Source organism: Oncorhynchus nerka, linkage group LG10, assembly GCF_034236695.1.
Source record: "Oncorhynchus nerka isolate Pitt River linkage group LG10, Oner_Uvic_2.0, whole genome shotgun sequence".
Lineage (NCBI taxonomy): Eukaryota > Metazoa > Chordata > Actinopteri > Salmoniformes > Salmonidae > Oncorhynchus > Oncorhynchus nerka.
The window spans coordinates 87,453,247-87,467,863 of record NC_088405.1 but is presented as its reverse complement, the minus strand read 5'-3'; the positions used below and the strand labels follow the sequence as shown (position 1 = coordinate 87,467,863).

At 47.8% G+C, this 14,617-nt stretch overlaps 1 protein-coding gene across 1 annotated transcript in view; it reads right to left on the bottom strand.

Annotated features, from left to right (window-relative positions):
* Window positions 1-9,417, bottom strand: part of LOC115123253 (zinc finger CCHC domain-containing protein 2-like) — a 71,962-nt gene extending 62,545 nt beyond the window's left edge. Inside the window, exons 1-2 of the mRNA XM_065023398.1 lie at window positions 9,265-9,417; window positions 8,492-8,624 (exon numbers count right to left, since the gene is read on the bottom strand). Of these exons, the coding sequence (XP_064879470.1) occupies window positions 8,492-8,624; window positions 9,265-9,417 (286 nt within the window). The remainder of the gene's footprint in view (window positions 1-8,491; window positions 8,625-9,264) is intronic.
* Between the last annotated feature and the right edge of the window lie 5,200 nt (window positions 9,418-14,617).

The following is a 14,617-nucleotide window of genomic DNA, read 5'->3' as shown; positions in this document are numbered from 1 at the left end:
TGGCTGACAGAGAGAGAGATCTACTGGCTGACAGAGAGAGAGAACTACTGGCTGACAGAGAGAGAGAACTACTGGCTGACAGAGAGAGAGAACTACTGGCTGACAGAGAGAGAGAACTACTGGCTGACAGAGAGAGAGAACTACTGGCTGACAGAGACACTGTTAGGCTGGCTGACAGAGAGAGCGTTGGCCCTGAGGAGACCTACTGCTCATTCGGATTCAAGTCAGTAGTTTCTCTCAGATACGAACACAGCCAGCCAGACACACTCACATACAAACTCAGACTTACACACGGCTGTACAAATCCACCTTCTCCCCTTGACCTCCCTGCCCCTTTCTCTTCAATTTGAGCTGCTTAGTGGGCAATCATTCACCACTCGAAGTCCAATGAGCATTCAGCACCACGAGCAGCAGCTCTCAGCAGTGTAAGGGATCAGAGCAAACACAGGGCAATGCTGTTGGACCTGGTTCTCAGACAATAAATACGTCTGCACGGAAGCATGCATAAACTATTTTAACGCATACTAACTGCCAACGGAAAGAGCTTGTCCTTGTGTGTCAGATTCTGTCCAGTTCACAACCCCAACAAGTACTTTTTAACCTTCCCCCTTTGCGGCCAACTTTCCACTCTTTTTATAGGACCACATACACAAAATAATTGTGCTTCTTCGAGGTTTGCCAAAGCCTTTTCCTACTCTGCTTCAGTCTGTGGATGGTATGCGAATACATTGTTTGGTGGAAAGTCAAGTGAACAGAGAGAGAGAAAGAGAGTGAGAACCAGACGTCAGCAGGGTAGAAGCCAATGTCCTGTTCTTTTCTCCTCTCAGAGTGTAGAGTGACATTTCCGTAGTGACCCGTGTGTAATGGAAGGTGGGGAGGAATAAAGTGCTCTGTTGCAGCTGAACGTTCGGCGTCTCCATATATTAGTGTCTCAGTGGCCAGGGTGAAATAAAGGACCGGAGTGCACCAACACGACTGGGAAGAAGTGCAGCACCTCTAATCTTATTTCATGGTAGATACATTGAGCTATCTATGCCCTCTCCATTCTCCCCATTCACCATCCTCCACTCCCCTACCACCCTGTTGCCAACATTTTATAAGTGCAAGGCTGGAGAAAATGTAGCTGAGTATATAGCTTACTTGCACAGCATACACAAGTATGAGAGTGAATTAAAGTGTTTGTGTATCTGTGTTTGTGTGTGTGTGTTTGTGTGTGTGTGTGTGTGTGTGTGTGTGTGTGTGTGTGTGTGTGTGTGTGTGTGTGTGTGTGTGTGTGTGTGTGTGTGTGTGTGTGTTGCAGACTGTGAGGAGAGGCTAATGTGCTTCCTCAGCTCCAGGATGATGTCTAATAGAATGGTGCTTTTTTACTCTGATTGACTCTGATTTTAAATGCTTGTCAGGGCTTGGGGGAGCTTCCAAGTCTCCAGTGGTGCCCCCCAAGTCCCCCCAAGCCTCCCCCCGATGACTTGGCGGAAGCGCGGACCTTTGATAGTACTAAGCGGGCCGCTGGGGATGGGACTCTGGAGTAAGATTCATGTGTGTGTGATCGACAGCCCTGCCTCCCTTCATGTCTCTCCTCCCCGACAGATAGAGGAGGAGGAGGAGGAGGAGAGGAGGGGAGGTGGAAGACCTCTGTCATGTGTCTTCTCAGCCACATCACCGCCTCCTGGAAAACACCATCAAACTGTAATAAACAGATCACTTACACTTCCGGTCAAACGTTTTAGAACACCTTCTACTTCAAGGGTTTTTAATATTTGTACTATTTTCTACATTGTAGAATAATAGTGAAGACATCAAAACTATGAAATAACCCATATGGAATCATGTAGTAACCAAAAAAGTGTTAATTAAACAAATCAAAATATATTTTATATTTGAGATTCTTCAAATAGCCACCCTTTACCTTGATGACAGCTTTGCCCTCTAGCCACCCTTTACCTTGATGACAGCTTTGCCCTCTAGCCACCCTTTGCCTTGATGACAGCTTTGCCCTCTAGCCACCCTTTGCCTTGATGACAGCTTTGCCCTCTAGCCACCCTTTGCCTTGATGACAGCTTTGCCCTCTAGCCACCCTTTGCCTTGATGACAGCTTTTTAGCCACCCTTTTCCTTGATGACAGCTTTGCCAGCCCTTTGCCTTGATGACAGCTTTGCCCTCTAGCCACCCTTTGCCTTGATGACAGCTTTGCCCTCTAGCCACCCTTTTCCTTGATGACAGCTTTGCCCTCTAGCCACCCTTTGCCTTGATGACAGCTTTGCCCTCTAGCCACCCTTTGCCTTGATGACAGCTTTGCCCTCTAGCCACCCTTTGCCTTGATGACAGCTTTGCCCTCTAGCCACCCTTTGCCTTGATGACAGCTTTGCCCTCTAGCCACCCTTTGCCTTGATGACAGCTTTGCCCTCTAGCCACCCTTTGCCTTGATGACAGCTTTGCCCTCTAGCCACCCTTTTGCCTTGATGACAGCTTTGCCCTCAGCCACCCTTTGCCTTGATGACAGCTTTGCCCTCTAGCCACCCTTTGCCTTGATGACAGCTTTGCCCTCTAGCCACCCTTTGCCTTGATGACAGCTTTGCCCTCTAGCCACCCTTTGCCTTGATGACAGCTTTGCCCTCTAGCCACCCTTTGCCTTGATGACAGCTTTGCCCTCTAGCCACCCTTTGCCTTGATGACAGCTTTGCCCTCTAGCCACCCTTTGCCTTGATGACAGCTTTGCCCTCTAGCCACCCTTTTCCTTGATGACAGCTTTGCCCTCTAGCCACCCTTTGCCTTGATGACAGCTTTTCTAGCCACCCTTTGCCTTGATGACAGCTTTGCCCTCTAGCCACCCTTTGCCTTGATGACAGCTTTGCCCTCTAGCCACCCTTTGCCTTGATGACAGCTTTGCCCTCTAGCCACCCTTTGCCTTGATGACAGCTTTGCCCTCTAGCCACCCTTTTCCTTGATGACAGCTTTGCCCTCTAGCCACCCTTTGCCTTGATGACAGCTTTGCCCTTTGCCTAGCCACCCTTTCCTTGATGACAGCTTTGCCCTCTAGCCACCCTTTGCCTTGATGACAGCTTTGCCCTCTAGCCACCCTTTGCCTTGATGACAGCTTTGCCCTCTAGCCACCCTTTGCCTTGATGACAGCTTTGCCCTCTAGCCACCCTTTTCCTTGATGACAGCTTTGCCCTCTAGCCACCCTTTTCCTTGATGACAGCTTTGCCCTCTAGCCACCCTTTTCCTTGATGACAGCTTTGCCCTCTAGCCACCCTTTGCCTTGATGACAGCTTTGCCCTCTAGCCACCCTTTGCCTTGATGACAGCTTTGCCCTCTAGCCACCCTTTTCCTTGATGACAGCTTTGCACTCTAGCCACCCTTTGCCTTGATGACAGCTTTGCCCTCTAGCCACCCTTTTCCTTGATGACAGCTTTGCACTCTAGCCACCCTTTGCCTTGATGACAGCTTTGCACTCTAGCCATCCCTCGGAGGAGCACCCGGATGCGTTCGTTTCAACCTCAAACCTTTTTGTGAACTATGGCCTCTCGCTCTGGTGGAGGACGGGTGGGGGAAAGGAGAGCAACCTCCTAGCCACTAGCCTCAGCGTAAAAACCATACTGTCTACTGTGTCCCATGTTCCGGGGTCACTGGGGGTGATAATTATCCTCATGGTGACTAAAGCAGAGAAGAATGCAGGCTGAAGGGAGTAGGCCAGGAGGAACAAAGGTGGTGGTCAGAGTATGAAGGCACTCTGACGACGACGCAGGCTGAAGGGAATAAACAAGAGATGGAAAGTGACTTCCGCCAACAACAAACATCCAAACACATAAGCACACTTGGCAAGGTGCGCAGGGGCGGAATGGTAACAAGTATCACTCACACCGGCAAAGCCCACACATAGTGATACAGTTCCATACAAGGGCAGAGGGCACTACCATCTGATTCACGGCTGAATAATCCCTCTCTCTTTTGTCGCCCTCAGGTTTCTAAGCATGCCAGATGGAATCAAGCTGTAGGAAACAGATGCCCACCCCTGCTGGAGGACCCTAGATAGCAGCGTCGGCCCTGCCGGAGGCTACTGGATAGCAGTGTCAGCCCTGCTGGAGGACCCTAGATAGCAGCGTCAGCCTTGCCGGAGGACCATAGATAGCAGCGTCAGCCCTGCTGGAGGACCATAGATAGTAGCATCAGTCCTCTCTTCTCCAGGTAAGTTGTGCATTGCACATGGATGACTAATAGGTCGACTGACGGCCAGTCTGTAAGCCGGAAGAAGAGTCTACTCCGCCTTGCGGCGCAACCAAATGTCAAATGGCTGACATTCACAGGAGACGGGCCTCGTTTCGCCGGGGCTCATCATCTCAAAGTGAAGAAATTGAATGAAGCCGGGTAAACGGCTGGAGAAACTATGACTCTCTGTTGCGTTTCAATGTTCATTGCCTTTATTTGCAAACTACAAAATAAAGGTGTACAGCCATAGACAAACGGTAGAAAACAGGATATAACCAACTCAACATGAGGTAGTGTCATGTTAAAGGTACCCTTTTTGGGTGATGACATCTGTTGGATTCTAGCTTGAAATACAGTTATTCATGTTACCAGACTAGAACTTGTTGATGACTGTAAAAGGAATGTACTATATGTTGGGGTCAATGGAGGGAGGATAAGAACTAGGTGAATGTAAATTTACTGAGTGAGACAATTGGGGGAGGCAGGAAGCAGGAACAGTCATGCTACACACACATAAACTCAGCAATAAAAGAAAAGTCCTCTCACTGTCAACTGCGTTTATTTTCAGCAAACTTAACATGTAATTATTTGTATGAACATAACAAGATTCAAAAACTGAGACAAGCTGAATAAGTTCCACAGACATGTGACTAACAGAAATGGAATAATGTGTCCCTGAACAAAGGGGGGATCAAAATCAAAATTAACCACCAGCTGCATTAAGTACTGCAGTGCATCTCCTCCTCATGGACTGCACCAGATATGCTAAGTTCTTGCTGTGAGATGTTACCCCACTCTTCCACCAAGGCACCTGTAAGTTCCCGGACATTTCTGGGTGGAATGGCCCTAGCCCTCACCCTCCGATCCAACAGGTCCCAGACGTGCTCAATGGGATTGAGATCTGGGCTCTTCGCTGGCCATGGCAGAACACTGACATTCCTGTCTTGCAGAAAATCACGCACAGAATGAGCAGTGTGGCTGGTGGCATTGTCATGCTGGGTCGTGTCAAGATGAGCCTGCAGGAAGGGTACCACATGAGGGAGGAGGATGTCTTCCCTGTAACGCACAGCACTGAGATTGCCTGCAATGACCACAAGCTCAGTCCGATGATGCTGTGACACACCGCCTCAGACCATGACAGACCCTCCACCTCCAAATTGATCCCACTCCAGAGTACAGGCCTCGGTGTAACGCTCATTCCTTCGACGATAAACGTGAATCCGACCATCACCCCTGGTGAGACAAAATTGCGACTTGTCAGTGAAGAGCACTTTTTGCCAGTCCTGCCTGGTCCAGCGACAGTGGGTTTGTTTCCATAGGCAACGCTGGTGATGCCCTGCCTTACAACAGGCCTACAAGCCCTCAGTCCAGCCTCTCTCAGCCTATTGAGGTCCGTCTGAACACTGATGGAAGGATTGTGCGTTCCTGGTGTAACTCGGACAGTTGTTGTTGCCATCCTGTACCTGTCCCGCAGGTGTGATGTTCAGATGTACCGATCCTGTGCAGGTGTTGTTGCACATGGTCTGCCACTGCGAGGACGATCAGCTGTCCATCCTGTCTCCCTGTAGCGCTGTCTAGGCGTCTCACAGTAAGGACATTGAAATGTATTGCCCTGGCCACATCTGCAGTCCTCATGCCTCCTTGCAGCCTGCCTAAGGCATGTTCACGCAGATGAGCAGGGACCCTGGGAATCTTTCTTTTGGTGTTTTTCAGAGTCAGTAGAAAGGCCTCTTTAGTGTCCCGAGTTTTCACAACTGTGACAATAATTGCCTACAGTCTGTAAGCTGTTAGTGTCTTAACGACCATTCCACAGGTGCATGTTCATTCATTGTTTATGATTCATTGAACAAGCATGGGAAACAGTGTTTAAACCCTTTACAATGAAGATCTGTTTTTTGCTGGGTTTACTTACATGCACACAAAGGTTCTAGCAGGAGGCGGGGCCATGCCTTCACCAGTGAGAGGAACCAATTAATTTCCTTACTAGCAACAGAGATTTATTGGCTGTCTAGATGTGCAAGGAGTTGACATCGTCTAGTAGGAGGGTGTAATTGTAGATTTATTTTACCTTCATTTAACCTGGAAAGTCAGTTAATAACAAATTCCTATTTACAATGACAGCCTACCAGAGAACAGTGGGTTAACTGCATTGTTCAGGGGCAGACCAATAGATGTTTACCTTGTCAGCTCAGGGATTTGATCCAGCAACCTTTCAGTTACTTAACCAACACTCTAACCACTAGGCTACCTGCTGCAACATATAGTGTATATGTGCTTGTGTAAACATGTCTTTGTCTTTGCAGCTGTTTGACCCAGTGGGAGAATGAACTTGGTTTGAGCTTTTCTCTGTTTGTTTAGAACCTAACACATCACAGGACGGTAAAGGTCACGGTCAGCACCAATGTCCATAATAACAATGTTCTCATGAATAGTAATAATACTCTACTGCAGTTAAGTACACCACATATTCAGTAGGAATGATTTGCATAGTGTCCACACTATACCGCTTAATTTCAATCCCCCTGCAAGGAAAATACATTAAGTATATAAGTAAACAACAACAGTTTCCTCGTCTTTTCTTCACAATACTGTTACTGCAAATGTAAACAAAGATAACAATCCTTTTTCTTTCAACCATGTCTGCTGTTCAAACACTGAAACCATGAGTCTCCTAGTCTGAACATTACAGTTAGTCTGTCAGGAGCCTTGTGACTATGCTGTGATCTGATCAGTACTCCTGGTGTCCTAGTGGAGCTGGGTCTGAGGGCACAGGAGTAGGTCTGGTGTTTGTAAGAAAAAGTCCATCACCCTCTCCTGGAGCCACTGAATGCTCCTATTCCTCAGACACTTTTTCCTGTGGTGTTTCAACTTGTGCTCTACCACCCACAGCTGTTTTGTCTGAAAACATTGTATTTTTCTTTGTCATAGCGCCAGCAGATGTGGCTTCTTGTGAAGTTGCGGAAGTAGACAGTATCATTGTGTTTTGTCTCTCCCTTGCATCATGTCTCTCTTCTTGTTTCTTCTGTTTCCGTTCCACTCGTGCTTTGATGTAGGCAGCAGGTACAGGTGAGGTTTTGGCTTTCTGCTGGAGTCTACCCTGCTCCAAGCAGTTGGAGGCCGGGTGAAACCGAGCTCTGTGGACATGGTGAATCCCGTTTCTCTGCATGAATTCTTGAAACCAGTCACAGGTGAAGGTTGCCGCATTGTCTAACATTAGAGAGTCAGGCAGACCATAGGTTGGAAACACCAGGCTCAGCTTCTCGATGGTTATTGTCTCTGTGATGTTGCTCCTAAAGTGTGCCTCAAGACAATCATAATTTGAGCTCCGGCCACTTGCAGTGCGCGTCAACCATGACAAGGAATATGTAACCCATAAAAGGGCCTGCAAAGTCTATGTGCAGCCTGGACCATGGGAAGTCAGGCCACTTCCACGGAACCATCTTCTGGTTGATCTGGCACTCAGAGAAGCACCCGTTTGAGCCTCATGAACCTTATCCATGACTTATGAATAGCCCCCAGAGTATGCAGCTATCTTGCATACTCATCTCAGTTTGCGCTTCGCATATGGTCTTATGTCCATCATCCTCTATGACAGGAGGCCAACCCTGCATAAGGAATTATTTTACTTGGGACAGGATAGGATCACTGTCTGTCCACTGTTTAATCTATTTGGCCTTCACAGGTGAGTGTGACGATCTCTCCCTTAGGAATATTGTCTCGGAAGGTACCACAGCTGTGGCGGGCATCTCTGGTAGCGGGAGATGTCTGAGCGCATCTGCGTTTGGATTGTCCTTCCCCACTCTGTCCACAATGGTGTATTGGTAAGCTAACAGTGTGAGAGCCCAGCGCTGTATCTTTGCTGAAGCCATTGGGGGAATACATCTCGATTCACTGAAAAGGCTCATCAGGAGCTTGTGGTCAGTGCATATGGTGACTGTAGAGGTACTGATTAAAACCTTTTACAGAAAAGACTATGGCTAGACCTTCCTTGTCTAACTGTGAATATCCCTTCTCAGCACTTGTCAGCGTGCGCAATGCTAATCTAATGGGCTTTTCTGACCCATCCTCCATCTGATGAGAGAGTGCTGCCCCGACACCATAGGGCGAGGCGTCACATGATCTCTTTGTTTTGGTCGAAGTGAACCAGCAGTTGTGCTGATTGTAGTAGTGCTTTTACTTCCTTGAAAGCTTTCTCTTGTGCTGGTCCCCACTTACAATTACAGTCTTCTGCGGAGCAGCTGGTACAGTGGAGCCAACACTGTTGACAGCTCAGGGAGGAACTTACCATAATAGTTCACCATGAGCAGGAACGACCCGAGTTCTGATAAGTTCTTGGGGTTTGGAGCATCCTTAATTTCTCTGACTTTGTCCTCCATTTTGTGACCTGGGTATGTCACGCTCTGTGCTTGGATGGTGCTCTGTGTCAGAAAGTGTCTTTAACACTTGGTCCAGATTGCTCCTCCTCTGTCTTCCCTGTAACCAGGATGTTGTCCAGGCACACTGCTACAGGAAGGATCCCCTGCAACAGATTGTCCTCTGGACAATGTCCGGCCTGGACGCCACTCCGAGAACCAAGCAGTTGTATTTGAACAAGCCTTTGTGAGTATTGACTGTGACATATTCTTTTGAATCCTCATCCAACAGGAGCTGTTGGTAGGAGTGGCTCATATCAAGCTTTGAAAACGTCTTGCCTCCTGCAAGCGTCGCGAACAGGTCCTCCACCAATGGAGGGGGGGTAAGCATCCAGCTTACCACTTCCTTTTTTCATCCTCCACTTCCTTTTTCAGTGGCTATGGGACTGTCCTGGGCTTGAAAAAAACGAGTCTCGGCCTGTTGATCCACAAACGACTTAACTGCAGTATCATGCAGCGTGCCCAGTTCATCTCTGAAAACCTCAGGGTACCCTTGAATTACATCCTCAGTCACTTGTCTGTGTTTTATCCCACCCCAGTTCAGTTGTATTTTGTTGAGTCAGTCACGCCCTAGTAAACTGGGCCCATTCTCTTTCACTCCCAGGAGCCGTGCTCTCGTTTCCTGGCTGTTGTATGCAATTTACACCTCTAGAGGCCCCAGCAATGGTATGGTCTCTCCGGTGTAGGTACGCAGTATGATCCCTGCCAGTGTGATGGCGGGAGTCTGTTCTGAGTCCCAGGTCTTTCTGTATGTCTCCTCACTGATGACAGATGCAGAGGCCCCTGTGTCAACCTCCATCCTCATCTCTTTTCCATCTACCTCTTCTGTAACATAAATAGGCTCTGCGCGCAGTTCACTCACATTAAACATGTTGTAGGAACAATCCTCATCCTCCTCTTCTGTGCTTTCTAGGTGGTGTGCTGCTAAGTGCGGCTTCTTTGATTTGAACTTGCCTTGCCCAGTCTGCTCACTGGATTGGACTTTCCAGCTAAATGTACTTTTTTTGTGGCAATTGTGACAGATGGTGTCTGTGAACTTAATAGTTTGCATAATGTTTTCCCTCACATGTGAAACATTCCACTGTTTTTCCACTTTTTCCTGCTGCCTCCTTTGTTGATGCACTGAACTGTTGGCTTTTTGAATATCTTTAGCGTTGCTAGCTGCCATCTCCTTCCCTTAAGATATGTCCAATGCTCTCTTGAAAGTCAGTGTGGCTTCCCCCATTAAACGGAGCTGTATGCTGTCCTCATTAATGCCACAGACTAATCTGTCACAGAGCATGTCCTCTAACACAGCCCCAAACTCACAATGTTCAGAGAGTAGACATAATTCAGCAACAAAGTTGGCAACAGACTGACCTGTTTTCTTAAAATGGCAATTAAACTTGAACCTCTGGCCAATCACTGAAGGCTTTGGATTGTGGTGAGTCTGAAGGAGAGCGACCAGAGCAACAAAAGGAATTTATCTCGTCCTCCGTGGTGTAGCCAAATTCCTCATTAGGGTATAGGCTTTAGCCCTATACACACTCAAGAGAATAGAGCACTGTTTACCCTCATCTGTAATTCCATTTGCCAAGATAAAAGTGTTCCAGCCTTTCCACATATGTAACACCAACTTGCCCTTGATCCTCGTTAGGGATTTACAGTTGTTGTTAGTGATTCTCACTGTCGCCGATTCCCTCTGGTGGCTCCTACTCTCCGTTGCTCATAAAACTAGCTAACTGGCTAACTCACTGTTTCTTAGCTAGCTTGCGCAGCGTCTCGTACAAGTTGACCTCAAAGTTTTATCCTCTAAAAGATGTGGTAACTTTACAAGGAATATCCACATGTGTTTCAATGTTCATTGCCTCTACTGTCAAAACCCCAAAATAAATGTTTACAGCCATATCCAAACGGTAGAAAACAGGAGAGCGATATACCCAACTCAACATGAGGTAGAGTCACGTTAAATGTACAGACTCTGGGTGGGTAAAGGTCACGGTCAACACCAATGTCCATAATAACAATGTTCCCATGAATAGTAATAATACTATACTGCAGTTAAGTACACCACATATTCAGTAGGAATGATTTGTATAGTGTCCACACTATAACACATCTTAAGAGTGTCATGTAAGACAACATATCATGTAGTCAATTAACCAAGTGTTATATTAGCTAAAAGTATATGTTCAGGTAGTCTCAGAAATCCTAACCGCTGGCATCTTGAACATGTAATCCATAACAACACACAGATCATCTCTGGAAATGCCTCAAGTATCCAGGAAATTCACATTTTTACATTGCTTTACACCGAAGAAGTTTCTACAATGAGAGAATTTGTACAGTAAATGCATTCAACTCCGGTAGCACCAATGTGGTGGTCAGTGAGTGTTGAGATATTCTAAATGCTGTGCCAATTATTGTTATTGATTTCTTGTTTCTTATAACCAACCCTCCCTCTGAGATTATTACCATACAAACATCTCTTATGAAGCCATATTCAAGCCCTCCCTATGTATGTATTCCAGAATTAGACCAGATAACACAGAGTACTGCTGAGTCAAACACATAATGTAAGCTTCACAATCATGAATAAGAGGTCCCTTGGATATTGGCTTTAATAAATATCTGTGAGAACTTTATCTGAGATTGGAGAGCCTTCTGCAAACACATCTGTAGTTCACCCAGCTTCATTTGCATGAAAGTGGGCTTCATTTGCCCACTGGTTATTTTGAGACACGCTCAGGTTGGAGCTTAGTGGCTTGTGGAAATAGAAAACGTTACCAAGGTGCTAATGAATATCTGATGTTGACATCTCTAGGCAATAACTCAAGTATTTACTCCTCAGAATATGTGATCATTGTAATGAGATCAAAATTCTTACCTAGAGTTAAATCAAGCTGACTTTTTAGCCATCTCATACTGTAAAAGAGGAGATGTAATATAACATTCCTTATACATTACAAAAAGTAATATGAAAAAAGAACATGGAAAGATAAACCCTCACCTCGACCCTAACTCATATCCCTACCCTACCCCTACCCTAACCTTACCCCTACCCTCACCCTTATCCGTACCCTATCCCCTACTACCTCTACCCTTACCTCTACCCTAACCCCTACTACCTCTACCCTAACCCCTACTACCTCTACCCTAACCCCTACTACCTCTACCCTATCACCTACTACCTCTACCATAACCCCTACTACCTCTACCCTAACCCCTACTACCTCTACCCTAACCCCTACTACCTCTACCCTAACCCCTACTACCTCTACCCTAACCCCTACTACCTCCACTCTAACCCCTACTACCTCTACCTCTACCCTAACCCCTACTACCTCTACCCTAACCCCTACTACCTCTACCCTAACCCCTACTACTACCTCTACCTCTACCCTAACCCCTAACCCCTACTACCTCTACCCTATCCCCTACTACCTCTACCCTAACCCCTACTACCTCTACCCTAACCCCTACTATCTCTACCCTAACCCCTACTACCTCTACCCTAACCCCTAACCCCTACTATCTCTACCCTATCCCCTACTACCTCTACCCTAACCCCTACTGCCTCTACCCTATCCCCTACTACCTCTACCCTATCCCCTACTACCCTACCCTAACCCCTACTACCTCTACCCTAACCCCTACTACCTCTACCCTATCCCCTACTACATCTACCCTATCCCCTACTACCTCTACCATAACCCCTACTACCTCTACCCTAACCTCTACTACCTCTACCCTAACCCCTACTACCTCTACCCTAACCCCTACTACTTCTACCCTATCCTCTACTACCGCTACCCTATCCCCTACTACCTCTACCCTAATCCCTACTACCTCTACCCTAACCCCTACTACCTCTACCCTAACCCCTACTACCTCTACCCTAACCCCTACTACTTCTACCCTAACCCCCACTACCTCTACCCTATCCCCTACTACCTCTACCCAAACCCCTACTACCTCTACCCTAGCCCCTACTACCTCTACTCTAACCCCTACTACCTCTACCATAACCCCTACTACCTCTACCCTAACCTCTACTACCTCTACCCTAACCCCTACTACCTCAACACTAACCCCTACTACCTCTACCCTAACCCCTACTACCTCTACCCTAACCCCTACTACCTCTACCCTAACCCCTAACCCCTACTACATCTACCCTATCCCCTATAACCTCTACCCTATCCCCTACTACCTCTACCCTAACCCCTACTACCTCTACCCTAACCCCTACTACCTCTACCCTAGCCCCTACTACCTCTACCCTAACCCCTACTACCTCTACCCTAACCCCTAACCCCTACTACCTCTACCCTAACCCCTACTACCTCTACCCTATCACCTACTACCTCTACCCTATCCCCTACTACCTCTACACTAACCCCTACTACCTCTACCCTAACCCCTACTACCTGTACCCTAACCCCAACTACATCTACCCTAACCCCTACTACCTCTTACCTAACCCCTACTACCTCTACCCTAACCCCTACTACCTCTACCCTAACCCCTAACCCCTACTACCTCTACCCTATCCCCTACTACCTCTACCCTATCCCCTACTACCTCTACCCTAACCCCTACTACCTCTACCCTAACCCCTACTACCTCTACCCTAGCCCCTACTACCTCTACCCTAACCCCTACTACCTCTACCCTAACCCCTAACCCCTACTACCTCTACCCTATCCCCTACTACCTCTACCCTATCCCCTACTACCTCTACCCTAACCCCTACTACCTCTACCCTAACCCCTACTACCTCTACCATAACCCCTACTACCTCTACACTAACCTCTACTACCTCTACCCTAGCCCCTACTACCTCTACCCTAACCCCTACTACCTCTACCCTAACCCCTAACCCCCCTACTGCCTACCCTATCCCCTACTACCTCTACCCTATCCCCTACTACCTCTACCCTAACCCCTACTACCTCTACCCTAACCCCTACTACCTCCCCTAACCCCTACCTCTACCCTAACCCCTACTACCTCTACCCTATCCCCTACTACCTCTACCGTATCCCCTACTACCTCTACCCTAACCCCTACTACCTCTACCCTAACCCCTACTACCTCTACCCTAACCCCTACTACCTCTACCCTATCCCCTACTACTTCTACCCTAACCCCTACTACCTCTACCCTAACCCCTACTACCTCTACCCTAACACCTACTACCTCTACCCTATCCCCTACTACCTCTACCCTAACCCCTACTACCTCTACCCTAACCCCTACTACCTCTACCATAACCCCTACTACTCTCTACACTAACCTCTACTACCTCTACCCTAGCCCCTACTACCTCTACCCTAACCCCTACTACCTCTACCCTAACCCCTAACCCCTACTACCTCTACCCTATCCCCTACTACCTCTACCCTATCCCCTACTACCTCTACCCTAACCCCTACTACCTCTACCCTAACCCCTACTACCTCTACCCTAGCCCCTACTACCTCTACCCTAACCCCTACTACCTCTACCCTAGCCCCTACTACCTCTACCCTAACCCCCTACTACCTCTGCCTAACCCCTACTACCTCTACCCTATCCCCTACTACCTCTACCCTATCCCCTACTACCTCTACCCTAACCCCTACTACCTCTACCCTAACCCCTACTACCTCTGCCTAACCCCTACTACCTCTACCCTATCCCCTACTACTTCTACCCTAACCCCTACTACCTCTACCCTAACCCCTACTACCTCTACCCTAACCCCTACTACCTCTACCCTAACCCTAACCCCTACTACCTCTACCCTATCCCCCTACTACCTCTACCCTATCCCCTACTACCTCTACCCTAACCCCTACTACCTCTACCCTAACCCCTACTACCTCTACCATAATCCCCCTACTGGCCTCTACACTAACCTCTACTACCTCTACCCTAGCCCCTACTACCTCTACCCTAACCCCTACTACCTCTACCCTAACCCCTAACCCCTACTACCTCTCTACCCCTATCCCCTACTACCTCTGCCCTATCCC